The sequence below is a fragment of the Musa acuminata genome, chromosome BXJ2-5, assembly GCF_036884655.1.
Source record: "Musa acuminata AAA Group cultivar baxijiao chromosome BXJ2-5, Cavendish_Baxijiao_AAA, whole genome shotgun sequence".
In the NCBI taxonomy this organism is placed as follows: domain Eukaryota; kingdom Viridiplantae; phylum Streptophyta; class Magnoliopsida; order Zingiberales; family Musaceae; genus Musa; species Musa acuminata.
Window position 1 is genome coordinate 4574835 of NC_088342.1, and position 20920 is coordinate 4595754.

The 20920-nt window shown below is 38.6% G+C and overlaps 3 protein-coding genes across 4 annotated transcripts; 1 reads left to right on the top strand and 2 right to left on the bottom strand.

Moving 5' to 3' along the window:
• Nucleotides 1-1128: 1128 nt before the first annotated feature.
• On the top strand, nucleotides 1129-4099 carry LOC103984082 (probable WRKY transcription factor 13). Its single transcript, XM_009401503.3, has 3 exons — nucleotides 1129-1490; nucleotides 1612-1857; nucleotides 3756-4099. The coding sequence occupies exons 1-3, from the start codon at nucleotides 1258-1260 to the stop codon at nucleotides 3925-3927; spliced, it is 651 nt and encodes a 216-aa protein (XP_009399778.1). The 5' UTR covers nucleotides 1129-1257; the 3' UTR covers nucleotides 3928-4099.
• Nucleotides 4100-4390: 291 nt separating this feature from the next.
• On the bottom strand, nucleotides 4391-8938 carry LOC103984083 (probable LRR receptor-like serine/threonine-protein kinase At1g14390). Of its 2 annotated transcripts, XM_009401505.3 has the most exons (8): nucleotides 8725-8938; nucleotides 7298-8615; nucleotides 7066-7199; nucleotides 5840-6083; nucleotides 5540-5748; nucleotides 5409-5461; nucleotides 5103-5223; nucleotides 4391-4870 (listed from the first exon to the last, which is right to left on the bottom strand). In XM_009401505.3, exons 2-8 carry the CDS (start codon nucleotides 8547-8549, stop codon nucleotides 4637-4639), a joined length of 2247 nt encoding a protein of 748 aa, XP_009399780.2. In that variant the 5' UTR covers nucleotides 8550-8615; nucleotides 8725-8938; the 3' UTR covers nucleotides 4391-4636. The 2 variants fall into 2 exon arrangements, with proteins under 2 accessions (XP_009399780.2, XP_009399779.2); XM_009401504.3 differs by having other exon boundaries at nucleotides 7298-8938.
• A 5578-nt stretch (nucleotides 8939-14516) lies between these two features.
• Nucleotides 14517-16904, bottom strand: LOC103984084 (uncharacterized). Its single transcript, XM_009401506.3, has one exon. The coding sequence runs from the start codon at nucleotides 16887-16889 to the stop codon at nucleotides 14730-14732; it is 2160 nt and encodes a 719-aa protein (XP_009399781.3). The 5' UTR covers nucleotides 16890-16904; the 3' UTR covers nucleotides 14517-14729.
• Nucleotides 16905-20920: the final 4016 nt, after the last annotated feature.

The window sequence follows — 20920 nt, forward strand, 5'->3', positions numbered from 1 at the left end:
GTTTGAAGATGTGTTGATGGCTGACTTGATGCATAGGGCATGATTACTGTAATCTCCTGCTCCATTATGATCTCATGTGCAGACATGCATGCACATGAAAAAGATGATGACACACGTGTTGCCGGAAAAGAAAAGTAATTATTCATTCACTAAGATCACTCTCTAAGCTATGCTGCATTAGGCTTTAGATGATTGCTTGTATCTGTGTACACCAATGTGTAGATAGATCGATGCAATCACCAATTTGGATTGCTAGAATCAGACTCACATGACCAATAGTCAACAGTGTATTTCTAGTTAAAAGGAGGAGCAATGGAGAGAGTCAAGCAATCAAAAGTGGCCAGTGAAAGCTTTAGCTTCTTGCCAATCATTATTGCCTTCCACCACCACCACCACCATCACCAGAGACTGGCAGAGATTTAGCATCATTGCTGCAAGTGCAGAAAGGATTCCAAGGTGAAAGGATCTCTATGTGTTTCTGTGACTGATGAGAGCTACTCAAATCATACATTGAATCATTTGAAATACAATGGTAGTTTGATTGTGGTATAAAGTGAAACCAGCTGACTACAATCTTCTGAAGAACATATATCAGAGATCATCTTTCTCAAAGTAGAGATCTCTTCCTTGTGAAATGAATCTGCAAAGTCCTCATGACATACATATTGTTCCAAAGCAACACAAAAAACAAGAGAGATGACAACTATTGCAAAGTTTGACAGTAAGTATAACTAACAACTGAAACTAAAGCTTTGCTCAGTTGAATGAAGTGTACTTAACACTAATAGGTGTTTGCAGGACATGCAAAGTAATTCTTTACTTCAACCTATATGTGTAGTATGGATTTAATTAAGGACCTTCTTTTTTTTCTTCTCTTATAAATTCATATCTTTGGAGTACTGATTGTGGAGTTGGTAAAGTTGGAGGGATCTTTGGACAAAGTGAACTTATTTTATTCCTTTCTATAAATGGTCTAGTATAGGTCAGCCATTACAATGCACCTAGACAAAATAATTGGATCATATTACATAGGAATCACATGAGAGTGCAATTTGGAAGAAGATGTAATAGATATTAATGTTAATGTCTGCTATCTTCCAATCCTCTTTAAGATTCTACATCCTTTTTCTCATTGACTTGTAGTGCAACCTTTCACCACCTTACTCTGCCCCTTATTAGATAGGAAGAGAGTTAAGGGAGAGTGCAAGGGATGTTTCCTTCCACCAGCAGTGGAGTGATGAACAGAGGGTCTTACACATGAGCTTCAACCTCCAAAGCTCACATCCTCCACTGAGCTTCTCTCCCTATGGGCTACCAAGCTCTCTCAGCAAGACTTCCACTGTTGGAGTAGGAGGAGGAGGAGGAGGAGGAGAAGCTGCTGACTGCCACTTGAGAAGAACCACCCCATCCTTGCCTCCGAAGCATGGAGATGTTGGCTCATCAGGTCATCTTGGCGGATCACCAGCACAAAGATCAAGAACTGAACCATGGTAAGACCCTCTCTCTCTTACAAAGCGTCACATGTTTTTCCCTTTCTTAGGATTCTTACATCTTTGCACCAACACACACATAAAGATGTCTCATGAGTTCGATTTGTGCTTTATGTTTCAGGCCGTGCGACGCAGACGGAGAGTCGAACGGCAAGGGTTCATCGAGAGTGAAGGGTCCTACTGCAATCAATAATACCATCAACAGCCTTTCGGTTGGTGGTGCGAGGATGAAGAAAGTTAAGGCGAAGAGGAAGGTGAGGGAACCCAGGTTTTGCTTCAAGACGATGAGCGAGGTAGATGTGTTAGATGATGGCTACAAGTGGAGGAAGTATGGCCAGAAGGTCGTGAAGAACACCCAACATCCAAGGTATATATATATGTATATACCTATATAATCAGCCTGAGATGAGAAGACAACTGCATGCAGTACTTGTCATCTTCTTCCTCAATTTCCAGTCTCCATCTTCTCCTTTTGGGTTTAGGGAATGCAAATCTGGCATATGATCTACATCTCGACGTTAATCTTAACCAAGTCTTGAATCTTCAAAGGATTTAGCAAATCTACCACTAACAATCAACAAGTTTTTGACATTTACAGGCTTATTTTGATTAGCATATGGCTCTAAGTGCATGAAAAGGGTTTTCGAAGAAACTTGCATCAGGAAATTAAAAGAAATTGCATCTCTTCCCAATGATTTATCCATCATGTTAGGAAAAATGTCAACAGAAGTCTTGATGATAATCTATAGTTTTCCTGAAGACCAAAATATTTCTAAGAGGAAGAACCAAAAATTCAATTTCATGTAAAATACTGAACATAAATTAGAAATGATGATGCTTGTGGCAATCCTGATGAACAAATGAGGAAGGAATCCATAGGAAGATTGCATAAGAAGACCACTATATTTGTTGCCTCGTGGATACATGACAAAAGAAGATATGGAAGATGCTGAAATATATATTGGAAGGATTGGAAAATTGAGATGGCTAAGGAATAATTTTCTGAAGAGGAAGACATTCTTTTCTTAACCCTCACATGTTAGTATAGAATTAAGGCAGTAAGTTTCTTCTTCTGAGTTCTTATCATATATGGAAACTTGTTCTCTTGAGCTAAGGTAAATATATTTCATAAGCTTGCTTGTTATGAGAGGCTCTGAGTTACAATAGGGAACAATTATTTCCTTCCTATATATGCAGGATATATTTCTCTTGAAGCAAAAGTTATGTTGAGCCACATAAGATAAGTTCATGACCATCTAAAGTTTATCATCAACAAGCAGATAATTACTGTACTTGAGCTTATTTCATTTTATAGATCTTTTGCTGTCCTGGTTAAAGTTTCTGACTTACATGTATCAAAGTTAGTTTTAGAATGGCTTGGAACTCTTGACAGTGTTCATGGTAGATAATATCCCAGTCAATGTTAAGCTTGACATCTTCTCCATTCTTGTGATTTGGCCATATTAATCTTGAATTAGAAGTGGGAAAACTGCATAGTGGTGAAGCTTACTGCTACACTTCGCTAGCAGTCGATCATTTTCAGAAATGACCGCACATTAAACATGGTGTTATCTCATTTGCTGCATACAGCAGTAGATTGATGCTGTAAAAGGTATAGGAAACATCACTGAACAAAAGAAGAGGTCCAAGTTTAACCTTAAGACATGGGAATGCATCCATCCATGTAAAGAGTGCTTTAGAGTTGAGCCCCAGTAGGAACATGTCACTGCTACAGATCCTGCAAAAGAGCAACAGGGGTTGGTGGTGGCACCTACAAAAGCTTTTGGGATTGGCCAAGATCACAAGAAATGATGATTATGGAAGACCAGCGTCATGCATAAAGTGAGGCACCATCATTTACCTCTCCATTTCCTGGACCTCTTGGCATGGGGTCATGTGTTTGCCTCGGAGAAAATGCTAGCCAACAGATTCATTCATATTGGCTGTTACGAGGTGTTAGGGTTCCTTCTTGGTCACATTATCAGGTTATGATGATGACACACTGTGAGACCCACTGAGAGGCATGTAGGACTTGCACCCAGCTAACAGTCCTCTCTCTCTCTCTCGTGGCCTGATCTGCTAGTTCATGATTCCACTGAGGTCTCTGGCTCAGCACTACATGAAAAGGAAGCGATGCCATCCGCAATCATTCCTTCCTACTACTACCTTGGTGGTCCAACCACTGTTATCTTGAGATTAATGCGTTCCAGTCTATTGCCAGTAAATTTGAAGGCTCGGCCGTGTAATGGGTTGTGTCATGAACAGGAGCTACTACCGATGCACACAGGAGAATTGCCGGGTCAAGAAACGGATCGAGCGGCTGCCGGAGGATCCACGGATGGTGATCACGACGTACGAGGGCAGACATGTGCATTCTCCATCGCATGACGAGTCGTCGTCGTCCCAAGTTTCGTCCAAGGTCACTGTCTTCTGGTAGTCGTCGTCTCGAGCTGTGCATTGTGTGCATACTAGTTTTACGAGTTCTTTCAGTGCAGTAATGTGTCAGCATGTGTTCTCAGAACCTGTGTTCTTTCTCTGTGATCCCAAAACTATCTGCAATCCTATGCTGCCATGTTAATGGTTTTAGAGAAAAGAAGAAGTTTATAGAACTCGTAAGCCAACATTAGGAACCGTTGGTGTTCTTTCGATCTAATAGCTTATCAACATAAAGTTTATGTTAGACCATCAAGAATAAGAGCCTAAATGAAAGGCTTTGAGAAATAGTTATGAGATCCACCAAGGTGAGACTATTTCTCAGCATATCAACATATAAGGTCTATGTTAGACCATCAAGAACAAGAGCCCAAATGAAAGGCTTGGAGAAATATTTATGAGATCCACCAAAGTGAGACCATTTCTAAGCAGGAATATTAATAGCCTCCAATGCCAACTCCAATTAGTGTTCTCCAATAATTAATTTGATTATCTAATGTATGTAAGAAAAATGACACTTTTGAGCTGTATGTATGTTTGATTGCAAAGCTGTCACACATTTGCAGAACTTGATCACATAGTGTACACATTTGACCTTATTATGGTGTCTTACATAGCCTGCGTGTAGAAGTACTGCTGTTCTATTCAGATGGCACCAAACCTTTCCAGAGACTGAGAAGAAACAAAGCCATAACTTGAAGTCAGGTGAAGAACTACATTTGGAAGCTTAAGTTTTCACTGCTTCCCCAGCCATCTTGGACTTGCACTGAGTATTGCAAATTCCAGAGGATATCATCAATCGACGGGCGTTGCTTAGGATCTTTAGATATGCAACTGAGGGATACTTCAACTACTGTTCTTAAGGAGTTGAGAGCAAAACTTCCGCGAATTGCAGGGTCAGCAAGTCCCTTCAGGTTTGCTGGGTTATCTGCTAAAATTTTCTGAAACTGCACAAACAAGTAGTTGATGTTTACTTGACATGGTATTACTGATCACTGTCACAAAACATTTTGGTACATGGTAATGTTCTGCGCTGCTTTCAATACGAAATTTGCTTTACTTGCATACGTCATTAAGAATGAACATTCATTTGCAAAACCCCTACCAATATATCTCTTATGTGTGATACGTAATGAATTCTCCATGCTAAATTAACTCATAGAGGAGAAGTCCATTTACCTTAGCTCTGAGAGAGTCTAACTCACTTCTGGACCCCATAGATTTCCCTGTGATAATCTCTAGAAGAATGAGTCCGAGCTGATAAATATCTTCTTTTTCACCATTTGCCACAGTGCCGATACTGCAAGCATGAGAAAGAAAAGTTGAGATTCCATCCGTTTAGATCTTTAACATGATGACCACATTTTGGGAGAATTGGCTTCATAAATTCATCTCAAAAGGAACTAATTAGATGTCATCATCATCATCATCTTCAGATGACTGTTGTTTCTCTCTGGTTGGAATAATTCAGACAAGAAAGATTACCTGCTAAGATGTCCCTTGTCCACTGTACCAGTCAAAGGGCTCTCAGAGCCTCCCTGATGTATCCAAGATAGAGACTTAGAATCGAAATATGTAACATGTACAACTTTTAGCTGAAATCAGGTAAGAATTACCTTGTTGCTTTTGAGATTTGGAAGTGTTGGAAGATTATAATTGCTTATTTTTGCAGTGAGAGTTTGATCCAACAATATATTCTCTATGTTAAGATCATTTCCAGTGATACCGAGAACTGTAACGGTATGTAAGAATTGGATTCCCCTTGCAACTCCAATAACAGCTGACACTCTTTGCGGCCATGTCATCATCTCACGGTTTCTCCATTCTGCACTAGTCACAAAAGAATAGAACATTAAAATCCACTAATTTCATCATATCCTCATCGACAGCAAGAGAAAGATTGCCTGTTCTATTACCACCAAGATGGTCCCTTAGATTTCCATTAGTGATATGTTCAGAAACAAGGAAGACAGAATCCATAGTGTTGCCACCATCCGGGCCACTAGCAATGCAATGTCCGACAATGCTGACTAAATGATGATGCCTGAGCTTTGAGATGATGTCCATATACTGAAGTAGGCTCCGTCGTGAAAGCTTCTGTCGCAATTTCAAATGTCTAATTACCACCCAACAGCCATCTTGGAGCCAACCTTTATAGGACTGAGGGGACACAAATTCAAAAGGTCAAAGAGCTCAGCCAGATACCCTTTTTCTAGTGATGATGTAGATGATTGCAAATGAAATCTTAAATGCTAGAAAGAGTAATGGTCATTATACTCGTCATCACCAGCAAACTGCATTATAGATTGTAATACTTAAAACAACCTTGCAAGAGATATCTTAGGCTTCACTTGAAAGTTTCCTAGTGGCATTAGATTAAATATGGACCTTAATTAAGAATGAAGCCTTACAAACCCATCTTATACCAAACCACAACTATGAAATGATGAGATTCGTGTTTCACCTAACAAAGGATCGATCACTTATTGCCTGTGAGTTCTAAAATATTGAGTGCATAGCGTGAATGATAGAGACTTGGGAATACTAGAGACCATAACCGGCCAGATAAGGCAAGTTTAGAGGTCAAAGTTAGAACTCATGTTCATAAGATCTAATCTCTGTGGAAAAAAATTGCACACACAAATATGTGGTTTATTTGACCAAAGAAATTCACAAATGAAATAATATTGATTTCACCTAGGATTTTTAATTAAGCTATTCATCTTTGACATGGGTGTGGAAGATGATTTCTATTTTGAGACTAACCTTGTGAATGGACAATACAATTTATGGCACAGAATTATGCTGTGTTCTGTTTAATCGACAGATGGGATAATTGACAGATTATATGCTTTCAAATCATGCCGTCTTTGGGAGACAGATAGAAAGTCCAGTCATCTTTGTGCTATTATGCTGATCATCACCTTTTTCATTCAGCAGAAAAAAAAAAAAAACAAGAACAGGAGAAGAATCAAAATTTGAGCATTGAAAGAGGCAAATGAATCAATCTTCTACAAATGCATTCTGACCGCACAATCAAAGGCAAGAGGGCATGTAAAGCATGAATGTTCCAATCTTGAGCTGACAATACTATTTATTAGGCAGGTTCCGATTTCTCTGTCTCATAGGCATCAATACATACCTGTGCTTGAGGGCTGTCTTCAATCAAGTTTGATGGATCAAAACTGTTGGTAGCATCCTCAAGTTCCTCCATACTGAAGACACGATATGGTGTTTGCCCAAGAGTGCCGATCCTAATTGTACGAGACATGTGCCCTTCAAAGGATTATAATTTGCATTGCATCAGACAATGAGCCAACAGCAGAGTGAGCATATAACACAAGAAGAAAAGGTAGAGCATAAATCTTTCTTACTTGCTTCAGCAGGACTTCTCGAAGCAACCAGAACCAAAGATTTTCCTGCACTGGGTGTGCTGAAGATGTTGTTGGCCTCTCGATCCTCTGGTCTTAGTTTCTTAAAGATCAAGAAGACTAGTAATCCAACTAACACTGCACCAGCAATGACTCCCCCAACAATGGCAAATATAAGGCCCAAATTGCTCTTGGATCCACTGATCTTGTTTGCCGAAGGCAAAACTGCGGCCAACGCACCCTGATTGCAGTAAGAACTCGGATGCTGGAACCCGAAATCCCGTGAATTCAAGCAGTTCCCTGAACTCAGTACTACCCGGGTCGAGGAATTTGATTGGATGCATGAAGGCAGTCCTCCGACGATAAGATTGTTCGAGATATCAACATATCCGAGTTGATTGCTGCATGACAAATTTGCCGGAAGTTCTCCGGTTAGCCTGTTCTTAGACAAGTCGAGATACTGCACCGATGGCAATGAAAACAAGAACGCCGGGATCCAGCCATTGAGCTGGTTGGAAGACAAATCCAGCTTCTGGAGGTGGTCGAGTGATGCGAGACTGTCCGGGAGTTTGTCGCGGAAGCTGTTGTTGTTAAGGAGCAAAGTCACAAGGCTACTGCTCAGAGACGGGAAGTCTGGCCCGAGGCGATTCCCTGACAAGTCCAGTTGGAGGAGGGCAGTCAAGGGGTGGAGGCCAGGAACCGTTCCGTTTAAGGAATTCCTGCTCAAAACGAGGTTTTGGAGGCTCGTGATATTGGAGATCTCCGGTGGGATCACCCCCGAGAAGTAGTTCGAGCTCAAGTTGAGAACTTGGAGCGAGGAAAAGCGGTTCACCTTGGCGGGGAGCGGTCCCTGGAGGCCGAGAGAGACGAGGGAGAGGGTGGTGAGGTCGGGGAGCCTGGAGAGGGTGGTAAAGAAGGAGTCGGAGGAGAAGTTGGCGGACAGGGGCCGGCTGGCGCCGCCGACGATAGAGAGCTCGGTGACGCGGCCGCCGGCGCAGGAGATGGAGAGAGACGGGGAAGGCGAGAGGTAGCAGAAGGCGGTGGCGTTGGACCAGCCGGCCAGCGGCGGCGGGTATTCCAGGAGGCGCTGGAGGCGGAGCAGGGCCTTGGATTGGGAGGGGGAGAGCGGTTGGGCTGCGGATGGAAAGCAGAGGAAGAAGACGGCTGAGACGGCGGCGATGGAGACAATGCAGAGATCAGGGAAGGAATTAGCCTTCGGGTGTGCTAAAAATCCCATCTTTGAGAAAGCTCGCATGCAACAGTTCAGCGATAATCTTTATCGAAGCTGAAAAAGATTAAAAGCTAAGCCTGTTCTGCAAGGCTGCAGCAGAAAGCAGAGTTCCATGTATCGGTACTTCCATAAAGTACTTCAAAGCTTTTGGAAACCGACAGCGTCGGAGAAGGGAGGCAGATAAGGATGAGAGGTTTACTGTGTTTGGGAGGCGGCAACGGGTAGATCAAAGTTTTCAGGAAGAATAATGGTGATGTTGATCGAAGCTGTGCAATGGAGACCGCAGTGTCCGCAGGCAAAAGCTGATCAGGTTTCTTCCATGTGATGTACACTGGTTTTACGCTTACGGCTGATGACTTTGCACTGTTCTCGAGGGGCCATCACTCGCAGACGAAGAAGATGAAGTCTACCACTTGGCGTTCATCATCTCATAGTCCAACTGCAACATGGAGGACTTGCATCAATCACTACCGTTCATACGAGTCCGTCCATCACAGCCGGAGTAGATTCAGCCTCGTCGGCCAACATGTGGTGTAGTATTCCAAGACAGCTTTCGAGGTAAACGCTTGGCAATTAATATGCATGTGGAGGCTCCCATCTCCTGGTTGGATTTGTTGGAGCATCCATTGATTCGGTTGCTGAGTTCTCTGTACGATATGTCATTCGATTCGAAGATGATCCAAATCAAAGGAAGAAAGAATTCGATGTGTAAGTTGATGTCAGTATCATTTAATAGTTATGGCTGCATCTCTACTGTACAAAGAGTCAAAAGTCAGAGAAATTTTGCAGAGAAAGACAAAGGGTTTAATGGGAGTTGGTGAGAGAGAAGATGAGATCCACTTGTCTCCTTGTGCATTGTCTTCGCTTCAGGCTAGTTGAGCTCATTGTGGTCTCTGGACTTCTGAATGGGTGTCGGTGAGTACATCTTATATTGCCTCAATGATATGAGAAGTGTCATTATGGATGTTATGGGTCCAGGAAAAGGTCTCTCCATCAGATCAATATTGATTGCTGGTGCAAGGAAGGAGAGGAGGAATGGTGGAGGAAGAAAAAAGAAAGAGGAAGGAAGATAATAGCAAAGGAAAAAGAAGGATGAAAAGGAGAAAGGATGAGAGTATATCCTCTGATCGAATGACATTGATGAAAGACAACAATGACCTCAAACGACAGTGGCGACATGAAGATTTGATTGAGAGAGAAAGAAGTAATGCTTCTTCCTGGCGCATCAGTTGTCTGTCATGACCACACACAGTATGAAGGACATCGGTTGTTCGTCATGACCACACACAGCAGAAAGGAGCTTTGCTTGAGCCCGAAAGTGGGGAATGTTCATGCCTTGTCGAGGAACTAAGCTCGATGTTGTTGGGTGAAGCTGTACTGCAAACATATCCTTTTCCTCGGTAACCATAGGAAAAGGTGGAGAAAGCTAAAGAGGACAGGAGATGAGCTCCATCTTCATTCAATTTGTTGCATCATACTCTACCATAAAGTTTATCTTTATTATTGGTCCATCAGTGTCATTTTCCATTCAATCAGACTGTACTGTAAAGCCTATTTACTGAGCTTGGTCTCCTGCAGTACAGAACTTGTTCCTTCTTCTCGGTCTCTCCCGACTGCAAACACAGAAGATTCTTATGACCTCCATTTCCATTCTGATACGTTTCTTGCTCGTAGTGTGCCTGGTGAACAGGAAAGACTACAAAGAAAATAATATAATATTCGAAAGGAAAAAAAAATTATATATTCATATATATATATATATATATATATATATATATATGAAATTAAATTAGCTGGAAATGTTAATATTTTCAGATACTGATTCTATAAATTATCTTGATAGTAGGAAGTTCATTTTATATTTTATATTTATATTAGTTAGAGAGATAATTTATAAGAAAAAAATATAGTAATATATTATTATATTATCAATGATGATACTTGATTTTATGGTATGCTTTAAGACTATTAATCAAGTTTTAGGACTATAAAATATTATTTCAGGATTTGGTGTTCTCAAACTCAATTTCCAAGTGATTGAGAATATTTTATAATATATTATAATAATTTTTCATTATAAGAATTATAAGTACTTTAGTAATTCTATGCATTATGATATAAAATATTTGATGATCAGAGAAAGAGTCTATAAACAATTAATGTTAATTAAAAACTTGAGTTTTATTGTATTGATTGCTAATCTATTTACTAATATTTTACAACATAAAATATTTGAAAGGACGTATTCTCATAATTAAATTTATAAACAACATATAAAAGATATGCATCTTTGAGGTAATATTTTATAACATAAAGTATTTGAAAGGATATATTCTTATGATTAAATTTATAAGCAACATATAAAAGATATGTATGTTTGAGTAGATATTACAATTAATATTTTTACTTATGTAATTAAAGTTATTTGTTTCTTCTATTCTATTCATATTTATATATGTATATATTATGGTTGAACATGATAATAGATAAATTATAAAAGTTATTTTGAACTATATTAGGAATGACTAATAATATTATGATATATAGAATGAAGTATGATATTAATGACATACAACCGTTATAACTTATATTGTAATTAGATTTAACATAGTATTATTATATTTATTTAGATTTATTGGTATGTTTTATAAAATTCAAGTGCATGTGTATAATATTTTTCAAAGTTTCATAATCCGATTAAATAAATTTATTATTAAATAAATATTTTTATTTTATTTATTTTATTTTAAATTTATTTTATGTCTTATCAATTAATGGGCTAAGTGAGAAAATATTAAATTATATGACCTTTTACCTAATTATGTAAGATATATTATAAATTTGATTGAATTCTGATTATAATAATTAATCAATAGAAATGAAATTCACTTATGATAAGATTTATTAGGAGATGATTCTGATGAGAGGAATTTCTTAAGATTATTTATTATGATCCTAAAAAGAGGGAGTTCACTTATCATAATTATTAATTATGATAGAATTTTTTAAAAGATAATCTTGATGAGAGAAACTCTTTTAATTATTTATTTTAGACTCTTTGTTTTTATCTATAAATAGATAGAACCTCATAGGACTCAATATATGATATTAAATTATATGTTGAAAGGTTATAGATATTTTGTTATCTAGATAGGAAAAAGAAACGGAGGACAAGAACCTACTTCTTATTATATATTAGAATCATTGCTTCATTCGGATCAAACGGATTTACATATCAAATAAAAGTTTTATGAATTACAACAAAATGTAATCTTGATCTATCTTAATTTGATTTTAATTCTGATGTTAATTTTTTTTCTTCATATAATAGAAACATAATTATAATATTTATATTTACAATAAAAGAATCATTGTAGATAAACTAAATTTTTGAATCTTAAAAGTTGCATGCTCGAAAATTCAATCTTTTCTTTACTGCATCTTTTTCAGCTAGCACAGTATAATCAATGGTATTCAACTGCCTTTTCTCAAGAAAATGATATATTGTATCAGTCTCTCACTGCAATAGCAGAAAAGAAAAAGATAATATTACTTTCATTGTTAATGAATGCTACGTCAACGATGCATTATAATAACCATGGAAAGGAAAAAGTATGCTACTTCCGTGATGCATTATAATTTGCTGGCATTCCGCTGAGTTTGTTGCAAATGGATTCCATTGCCACGTAATTTGCTGCAATGCCCACTTGATGAAAACCCGAACCAACAGAATCTGATTCTATATGTATCAATTTGACACAATTTTGTATCACAATCTTCATAATAGAGAACGCCCTTTTCATCAACACACATATGTCTAGCAAAGTGGAACCCATTGAACCTCCTGCAGCACAGGGAAATGACAGGTTTGTAATGTTTTAAGCTGGCAAAGCATCACGGTTAGCATGATCATGATATCTTGGACAAGGAGAAGCCGAGAAAGCAGAATCAACAGAAACTACTGTATGTTAATATGTTTGAGCACAGGAAAATGATTAATATGTACTGCCCCTAAATGGATGGCAACAAAGGTTCATTAAATATACAAAATCATGATCTGAGACAGATTAGTTATTTTGATTGCATTGCAGTAAAAAAATAAAATGCAATCAATCACATCCACATAAATATGCAATCAACAAGAGCTACATAAAATGCCATACCCTGAGACAACAACTCATATATCAACAAGATCACATCGTGCATCATCAACTTCTGAAAAACAAATGTAGCAATTATTCACAAATATTTTTTAAACACACATCTAAAACCAATAATCAAGTTACTTCACTAAGCATTAGTTTCAATCATTCTTCTAAATCCAGGACCGGTTCGCACGTGAAGTCAGACCTTGAAGGAACAATAACACAATATTAAGACATGTTCTGAAGAACAAAGAGCACTTGCAAATATCATGAATCCAAGTAATTCATATCATTGATGATATTGATTAAATATAAATAGACTTATATAAACCAAATATTCATATTACATATTATCAGTACGAAAGATCACAAAAGAATAGGCTGATGCATGGATTACAGCGATATAGACCATTCCTTCCTATACACCAGCATGCATGAATGTAAGTTCTAGTCAACAGTGAACAGTGAGTCGTATGTATTTGTCCAAACATGCATTAGCCGATATATTATGTAACTGCAACCACCATTCATCATTACTGTTAATCATGCATCATTCTTGCATTATGCATGCTAAATCATCTATCATTGATCCACAAGCCAGCTAGTTCCACTTGATTCTCTTTCCTACCTTCAACTTAGAATCTGACACAAAGGAAAAATCTTTTATTAGCATCATCAGCTCATTCATATATCTGTCAATTGCAATATGAAAAATAAAAGCAGAAGAACTATAAAACAAGAGTATAATAAAAAGAAACATTGAACATGAAATTGTTTAAATCCTATACCTGTTAGACAACTGGACCTCCAAAGGCTTAAAACAGGGCTCAGGATATGACAAGATAAAGATTGTAGCAGTCTTTCTTCACAAAAACTGTATCCAAATAAAACTGCATGTTTTTGTATATGATAAATTTATTAAACACAAACACAACCAAAGGGCACCCCAGCACTTACATAAAATAGAAAATTCCTAAACTCCCTGAGGAACACAGATAATTTTAAGAAACCAAACTAACCATGATTTAGTTCATTCTAGCCTATTTGCTCTGGTTGATACAGATCTTGTATTCAAGATCTTCTATGATCAAGAACATTTCGTTTGATCATTATAGTGTAAACATATACTCCAATTCTCAAACCATGAGTGAAATGATCATTCTGAGAAACCAAGAAAATGATACTTGACTTTCTAGAAGAGAATTACTTCAACCACCAATACAACACGTCTCATATTTCCAAAAACTGAATTATATGAACATTGACAATTTGTAGAATATCTCGCCCGGGCTAGAAAATCCAATTGATCCATTCATAACTATTGAGCTAGTTGTAGTTGAAGATGTTAGGGTGAATGCTTCACAAACAAAGCATGTCAATCTGAAGTAGGTAGATGTGTCTGCATCTTCGACATAGAACGGATGACCATAAGCCTGCTCAGATTCAACCTTTGGAAAAGACAAAAAAACAAGTTGATGCTGCCCATTCACTTCAGCAGCTACTTCTCTATTATTCACATTGAGCATGAAAATTAACTGAGTACAAAACCTGTGAATATCTTGCCTATTCCACAAAGCTTTACATTTGACCATAAAGCTCCGTAAGGTTTATCATTCAAGTTTAAGCATGTTAGAGCAGTAATGCTTTCTGTACTTAATAGTTCCTCCAAAGTTCAGCCAGCATCAATATTCAAGATCTCATCAGTGAGCATTTACAGGCTGGCATTCTCATTGTGGAATTCCTTTTGCATAAGGTAGATTGACAGCGAACTTAAAACATTAAAATTTCTGATACAAGAGAAATTTGCATGATAAATTGTGAAAAGACATCATCAACAGCTCAGACATAATAATTAACATTTATCGACTGATCAATAACCAGGAAATCCAGAAAATTCCACAAATTTCCATAGAAAAGTAGATGTCGTAATAAGCATGACTAAGGACTTTGCTCCATGGTGCTTTATCTAATGCCGAATCTGCTATCTCAACAAATGTACCTAGAGAAGCAAACAGGAAACAAAGATGTCCATAAACTATTACAACTAATAGAGTCACACTCAGAACTGTTTTCTCTTGCTTTTAAAAATCTTGTCCCTATTTCCATGGAAATAACAGAAACCAAAAAGAAGCACACCAAACAGGGAAACTGATGCCCATGGGAATGGTGGATCACTGAAGCAAGTAATTGAAGCCTCCAATTTTTGTGATGCCTCATAAGCTAAAGTGTGTATAGCATATAGATCATGATCTGAAGACCTCAGGAAGTGCATAGCTTTCTCAAAATCAAAGTGGGAAACGGCAGAAACCACCTTCTCAAGCTTGTAGTTGAGCAAATTCCACCTCTGAACAAACTCAACATGCTTATTTTCCTTTAAAAGCTTCTTAACTCCACCATGTGCGGCCATAGATTGCAATATGTCAATGGCACTTGTAATTGTATAGTTCAATGTAATAAGCAGAACATTCCTCCGTGCTGCATCTCTCTGAACAAAGGACAGAGACAGAGTGTCAGAGAAGGGTCCGAATGGAGTTTGACCCACACTCCAGGTGTAATCAACCAGAGCACCGTTATGCTGTGGGCTCCATGACAAGTGGATTGGTGAGACACCCCACATGCTCTGAAGCACGGAACCAATAATCGGACGGTCTAGGTTTCGAGTCTGTGTAATCATGTGCCGGCCATTGCAGTTGTAGTCACTAACCGTCTGTGAGCTCCTAGTCCTCACAGCAATCACCATGTTTCTGAATGCAATGGCCTGGTGACACCGGTCAAGCAAGATAAGCTTGTCATATTCCAAATCGAATACATATACTGGAAGGACCTTGCCATAGTCCTCTTCAGGAATTGCCGCAGCTTGGTGTACCTCTTCCACTGAGTCTGATAGTATCTGATGCAAGCTCTTTGAGTCTAAATATTCATTAACAATTAACGTGTAATTCTCAAAAAGGAAACGGGAGGTGTATGAATTCATTGATCGGGCAATGGCAAAAGAGCAAATTGGGCATTCTGAGAATTTTATGCTGTATGATTTGAACACCAAAGATTGTTCATTATAAGCAAGCTCGCTTTCTTGCAGCGTCTGTTTGATGAAATTCCAGTCAAGTCCAGAGGAATCCGGATGAGGTCCATGAAGGTGGATGAACTGAATTAGGAGAGAATTCTCGTAGAAGACAGGGATTCTGAGGGAAGGAACCAGAAGGGATTGGTAGGCGCTGAGGACCACAGAGGTGAGATCCGAAAGGAGGGCTCCTTCTGACCTCGGTCGCCCATGGAGTGAGGCGAGAGGATGGAACTCACCTCGGGGGATCACACCCTCACCGGAGATCGCCGGGCCATATTCCACTGGTCCTGCGGCAAGGTCGATCCACACATACCGATCTTTACCAGTCCACAGAGTCCCCATACACTTTGTGAAGGCCAGCGAGGCATCCTTGGAATCAAGGGAATAGGCATAGGGTTTGGCTTGAGATCCAAGATTCAGCAAATAGACATAGAACCCCGGGGCCGAATTCGAGCTCTCCTTCTGGAAATCCTGCTGGATAATGCGATCGACCGATGTGTACGGCACAGAAAGGAGGGCAGAAAGATAAAGCGGCGATGGGGAGGCCTCAAGGTGGGAACGGATGGCGTCGGATATCTGCGATCCGAGGAGCGAGAGGGCGGTGTCAAGGTGCAGGGTGTGTCGGACGGCGAGGTTGTGTGTGGTGGCGCCGATGACGTGGAAGCGGTCGGAGGTGAGGGCGGCGGCCGCGGCGAAGGACCGGAGGAGGCCGGGGGCCGCGGAGGAGAAGTCACCCACAAGCTTCACGTATACCGGGACGGAGATATGGAAAGAGAGGAGCTGGGAGACAAGGGCAGGGTAGTCGGCGGGGGGGAGGTTCGCGGCAAGCGACAGCTTGACGGCCGCGGGAAGGGCAGAGAAGGAATCATTTGCGGCAGAGGGGTCGCGGCGGGCCTCGCCAGCGAGGAAGGTGTCGAGGCCGAGGGCCGCGGCCTTAGCCGCCGGCGGGGCCGCGAGGGAGACGAGGGCAATCAAGAAGAGGACCGGGACCACGGTTTTGGACATCGTCAGAAGCGAAAAGAAGAAGGGATCCCGGATCTGCGAGCTCGGCTCGGAGGCCGAACACGACGGAGGATGAGGGTTTAACTGGAAACGGTTATAGGATTCAGACAGACGGAGACGTAAGAATACCGTGACACGGACGAGTTGGGTCATGACTCGGACCGGACAGAAACAAACATGGGTCTTTCTACTGTGTAGAAAGAGTATGAGGTGGGTTGGGAAAGAACAAGGACGTAAAGGAACTAAAGAAAACCATGACTCGGACGAGTTGAGGTCATTGACCCGGGCCGGTGTTCTCTACCTTATAAATTTACTACCGAGACTGTGTATGGTCAGCTGCGATGGGACTTCTCGATTCCAATCGATTACGACCTCGGGCTTGCGGCGACGCCGACGACCACTACAGTCTCTGTCGATGTGAAACCCCCGCGGACCTTGAGGTGCGCTTCTCCGCTACTGAGTTCGGCACTTTCTTCTGGAATGCTGGGTGAGGCTCGTTCTCAGCTCAACCTCTCATATTCCTTCTCGTTGCAGATTTCTCATCAAAACATTGCATTCTTTTACTTTCTGCATCGTCCTATTATGTGCTTTTACGGGAACGCTTTGTCACTAGGTGCAGGAAGAATTTCTTCCTCGAAATTTCGAATTTGCTCCTACATTTGAGTGGTATAATCTTTGATCTCGAAAAACTGGGGTTAGAACTCGCGGGTAGTGATTTCGCAAGCATTTGTTTGGTGGTTCTAACGAGGATCGAGATATCCCCTAAAATTTGTGCTTGAAATCGATATTATGTTGTCGCACGAATGATGATCACATCCATTTTGTTCATTCATTACACGGGTGTTAATAATCACCCCCCAACTTTTTCCCCAATAAAATGGAAAAAGAACTGGGTAGACAGCCAATACAAATTCTAGTACTAAAATTTATCTCATTAATTTTATTATTGTTTCGCAACATTATACAGTTTCCTTGACCATCAGGTGACATGTATAGTACAGAGGCTACAAGTTTAATACTGAGGTCATCATCAAAATCTCATCTTCCAGTGAAGCAATAAAAATTTGTTGATATTTAATAGAAAATGCTCATTCATAAAGACAATGTTGCACATACTTGCTTCTTTGCTGCCTCTTGATGTGTTGAAATTATCAAGGTCTTAAAGTTAAAAGAAATGCATCTCTGTGGCTCTCATCATACATGAAGAAACTTAGAACATACAATTGTATTTGTTTTTCCATCTGCAAATCATCACATACATGCTCAAGCCATAAGCAAAGCATGTTACCATTAGTGAATGTGATAAATATGTATATGAACTTAGGGTACAATCATAAGCATAAAAAATGTATTTCAATTTGGCATATGCTTATCCTAAATAATAGAATCAGTCTTACGTTTTCAAGATAGAACCATATTTGTATTTAATGATGTCATATACAAATTCATGATGAATTAAGCAAAAATTCATGTTAGACATTTGGGTGAATCAGTTACCAAATCATCAAATATATTGTATTGTGATTTTTTGGGGTGATGATAAAGATATTCACAGCTCATATATGTTTTTCCCAATGCATTTTGTTATGTATCCAGAAATGCAATTGCTCAATCCTTTAGGCACCCAAATCAATGTTTGGTTCAATATGTATTATTTCAAGTAGGCAAGAACAAGAAATATGACCAGTTTAGTTTCACTATAACCATGTATTGATAAAATGTTTTGTGGAATTCTTGCTTTTGTGAAGAAATGTTAAGAAAAGATTCTACAATCTTTCTGTGTTAATTTTGCAACAGAAGCATTTAATTGTTTTCATTTCCTTCTTTAAAGACATCAAAAAACAAATGCAATCTGAATTTTCAAGACAAGATTATCAGCTTTAGTGGAAATCTTCATTTGAATAGATAAATTTGTCTTTCATTTTTGAATTAAATAGATCATTTTTTCCAACAAGTTTATTTTGCATGTGCTTAGCAACTTGTGTAAGTAGGTTTACCATTACTTGTCTTTCCTTGAACATCATAAGGCCTAGTTTGTGTATGTTATCATTGGATTTCTCTTACCTTGAAATCTTTTATGTCTAATATATCCATTTTATTATATCTCTTGAGGAGAAGAGAGTCTATCTTTGTAATCAAATTCTCAATTTTAAGCCATGATTATTTCAAGTTGAGTGATGTTATTTTTATCAATAAATTAAAAAAAATAAAGATTAAATAATATAAAAATTAAAAAATTATTTTGTGGATGGCTCATCTCCTCTTATTTAAGGGAAAGTATTTCTTTCTTTCTTTCTTCACCAATGAGGAATGAGGAGTTGTATCCTGTCTCTATAGAAAAATAAATATTTTCTTCTATGTGTTTAAAATTTTATATATTTGGATTTGGATTAAAATATGGTGTAATTATTATGTTATGTATAGTTTTCTAAAGTTTTTATCTTGCATGTATGATGCTAGTTGTAATACTTAATTTGTATTAGATTTATACAATAGTTGATTCAAAATATTATTTCCTCTCTTATGCAATCTCATCTTTCTAATCTATTACTACTTATTATGTTGTAATGACTCAATATTAATGATTAAATATTTTAATTATAATTTCATTATGCTTCAATTCAAAATTGAGAGAATTAATTAAAATTTAGGTTGAAATCAACACGTATACTAGGCTTAGCCCATAGACTAAGACCAGCCAACAGACTAGGCCCAATCAGTAGGCCAAGCCACAACCCACAGGCTAGCTCAGCCTAGTCCAACATGGGTAGTTCTGTGTAGTGCACATGATTAGTCCATGGACTATAGGTTGGTCTAGCCTAATATAGTGCATGCACTGTTATGTGTAATGCATATGACCAATATATAGGCGGGCCCAACTTAGCTCAACACTATGCAATCTAGGCTATTGTCCTTTCTTTGTTTGATTTGAGCTTAAACATTAATTGAACCAAATCAGATTTAATCAATTTAGATCGATTAAAAGTGATTTCGAACTGATTTGACTTGTTCAAGTCAATCTAACTTGAATTGAACTCAATTTAGTTCGAATTAAATCGGTTTAGGATGATTCCAAATCAATTAAATCAAGATTAGAGTTTGGTTCAGTTACATTCTAGTTAAATCGAGTTCAATTGGATCGATTGAACTATGATTAAAGTTAATTGAGGGCTAATTGATATTATTTGACAAAATAATATCATCTTAATTAATTAATTTAATTTTTTTAAAAATAAAATTATTATCAAACCTAATTAATAATACTAAAATTTATGCGTAATAAAAATATAAATATATTCAAATAAATAGAATCAGGAAGAGGGAGGAGGAAGAGAGGCTGGGATGCTGCAATGAAGGGGGAAGTCAAGAAGAGGGCGGAAGAAGAGAGGGAGTGTGCAATGGGAAGAGGAGGAGAAAGAGAGAAGAATATCAAGGAATTGTCGTCGCTGTTCACTGTTCGTTGTTTATAGCCATCGATCACCGGAGGAATCGTCGTTTGCCGATGGTGAGAGGAGGATCGATGAAGACAAAGTCAAACAGCCATTGCGGACACGAGGAGGAATTGTTACTGTTGAATGAGAAGATGTTTCATTTGATTTAATTGAACTAAATGGTTTTTAATTGAATCGTAATTGATTCGATCAACATCCAGTCTAATTTGAATAATGAAAGCTTGGTCTGTCCAGTGTTGGATCTAGCATCTTAGCCCATGTATTAATGAGCTGGGTAAAGGGTGAGGAGTGCTGGATCCGTCATCATCCTATATTTATATGGATAATATGAAATACCTCTCATCCCAGTCTTGCTTGAGATATTGAAAGTTTGAGCTTTCAACCAAGAAAGAATTCCATAAGACTAATTTATCATCGTTGCTGAATGTTGAAGATCATTACTTGTGCCCTGCTGGTGGGAGAGTGTGGTTTGCTTCTAAATGAACATTGATTTTTCTGTATCATCTGCTAAGTTCTAACTCGCAGAGCTTTCTCATGCTTGTAGCTGTCTAATACATGTTATTGGGCATCCATTCATTTTATTCAATATCTGATATCTGAAGCATCCCATCTGTTTCAGTGAAGTGGCTTTATGTCATGCTGATGCTTCTTGTTCTTGGTAAAGGTTCTAGTCTTCTTTTTTTTTTGTCTTTTCCTTTCTTTCTAACTTATGTTCATAAAATTTGTTGTGCA

What these genes read in the sequence shown, in the direction of transcription:
- LOC103984082 (XM_009401503.3), top strand. Translation starts at nt 1,258, where the DNA reads ATGAGCTTCAACCTCCAAAGCTCACATCCTCCACTGAGCTTCTCTCCC. An exon ending in AGATCAAGAACTGAACCATG is followed by an intron (nt 1,491 to 1,611) that starts GTAAGACCCTCT and finishes TTTATGTTTCAG; the next exon opens with GCCGTGCGACGCAGACGGAG. An exon ending in AAGAACACCCAACATCCAAG is followed by an intron (nt 1,858 to 3,755) that starts GTATATATATAT and finishes TGTCATGAACAG; the next exon opens with GAGCTACTACCGATGCACAC.
- LOC103984083 (XM_009401505.3), bottom strand. Translation starts at nt 8,549, where the DNA reads ATGCGAGCTTTCTCAAAGATGGGATTTTTAGCACACCCGAAGGCTAAT. An exon ending in AAGACAGCCCTCAAGCACAG is followed by an intron (nt 6,084 to 7,065) that starts GTATGTATTGAT and finishes GTGTCCCCTCAG; the next exon opens with TCCTATAAAGGTTGGCTCCA. An exon ending in TAGACTCTCTCAGAGCTAAG is followed by an intron (nt 4,871 to 5,102) that starts GTAAATGGACTT and finishes TTGTTTGTGCAG; the next exon opens with TTTCAGAAAATTTTAGCAGA.
- LOC103984084 (XM_009401506.3), bottom strand. Translation starts at nt 16,889, where the DNA reads ATGACCCAACTCGTCCGTGTCACGGTATTCTTACGTCTCCGTCTGTCT.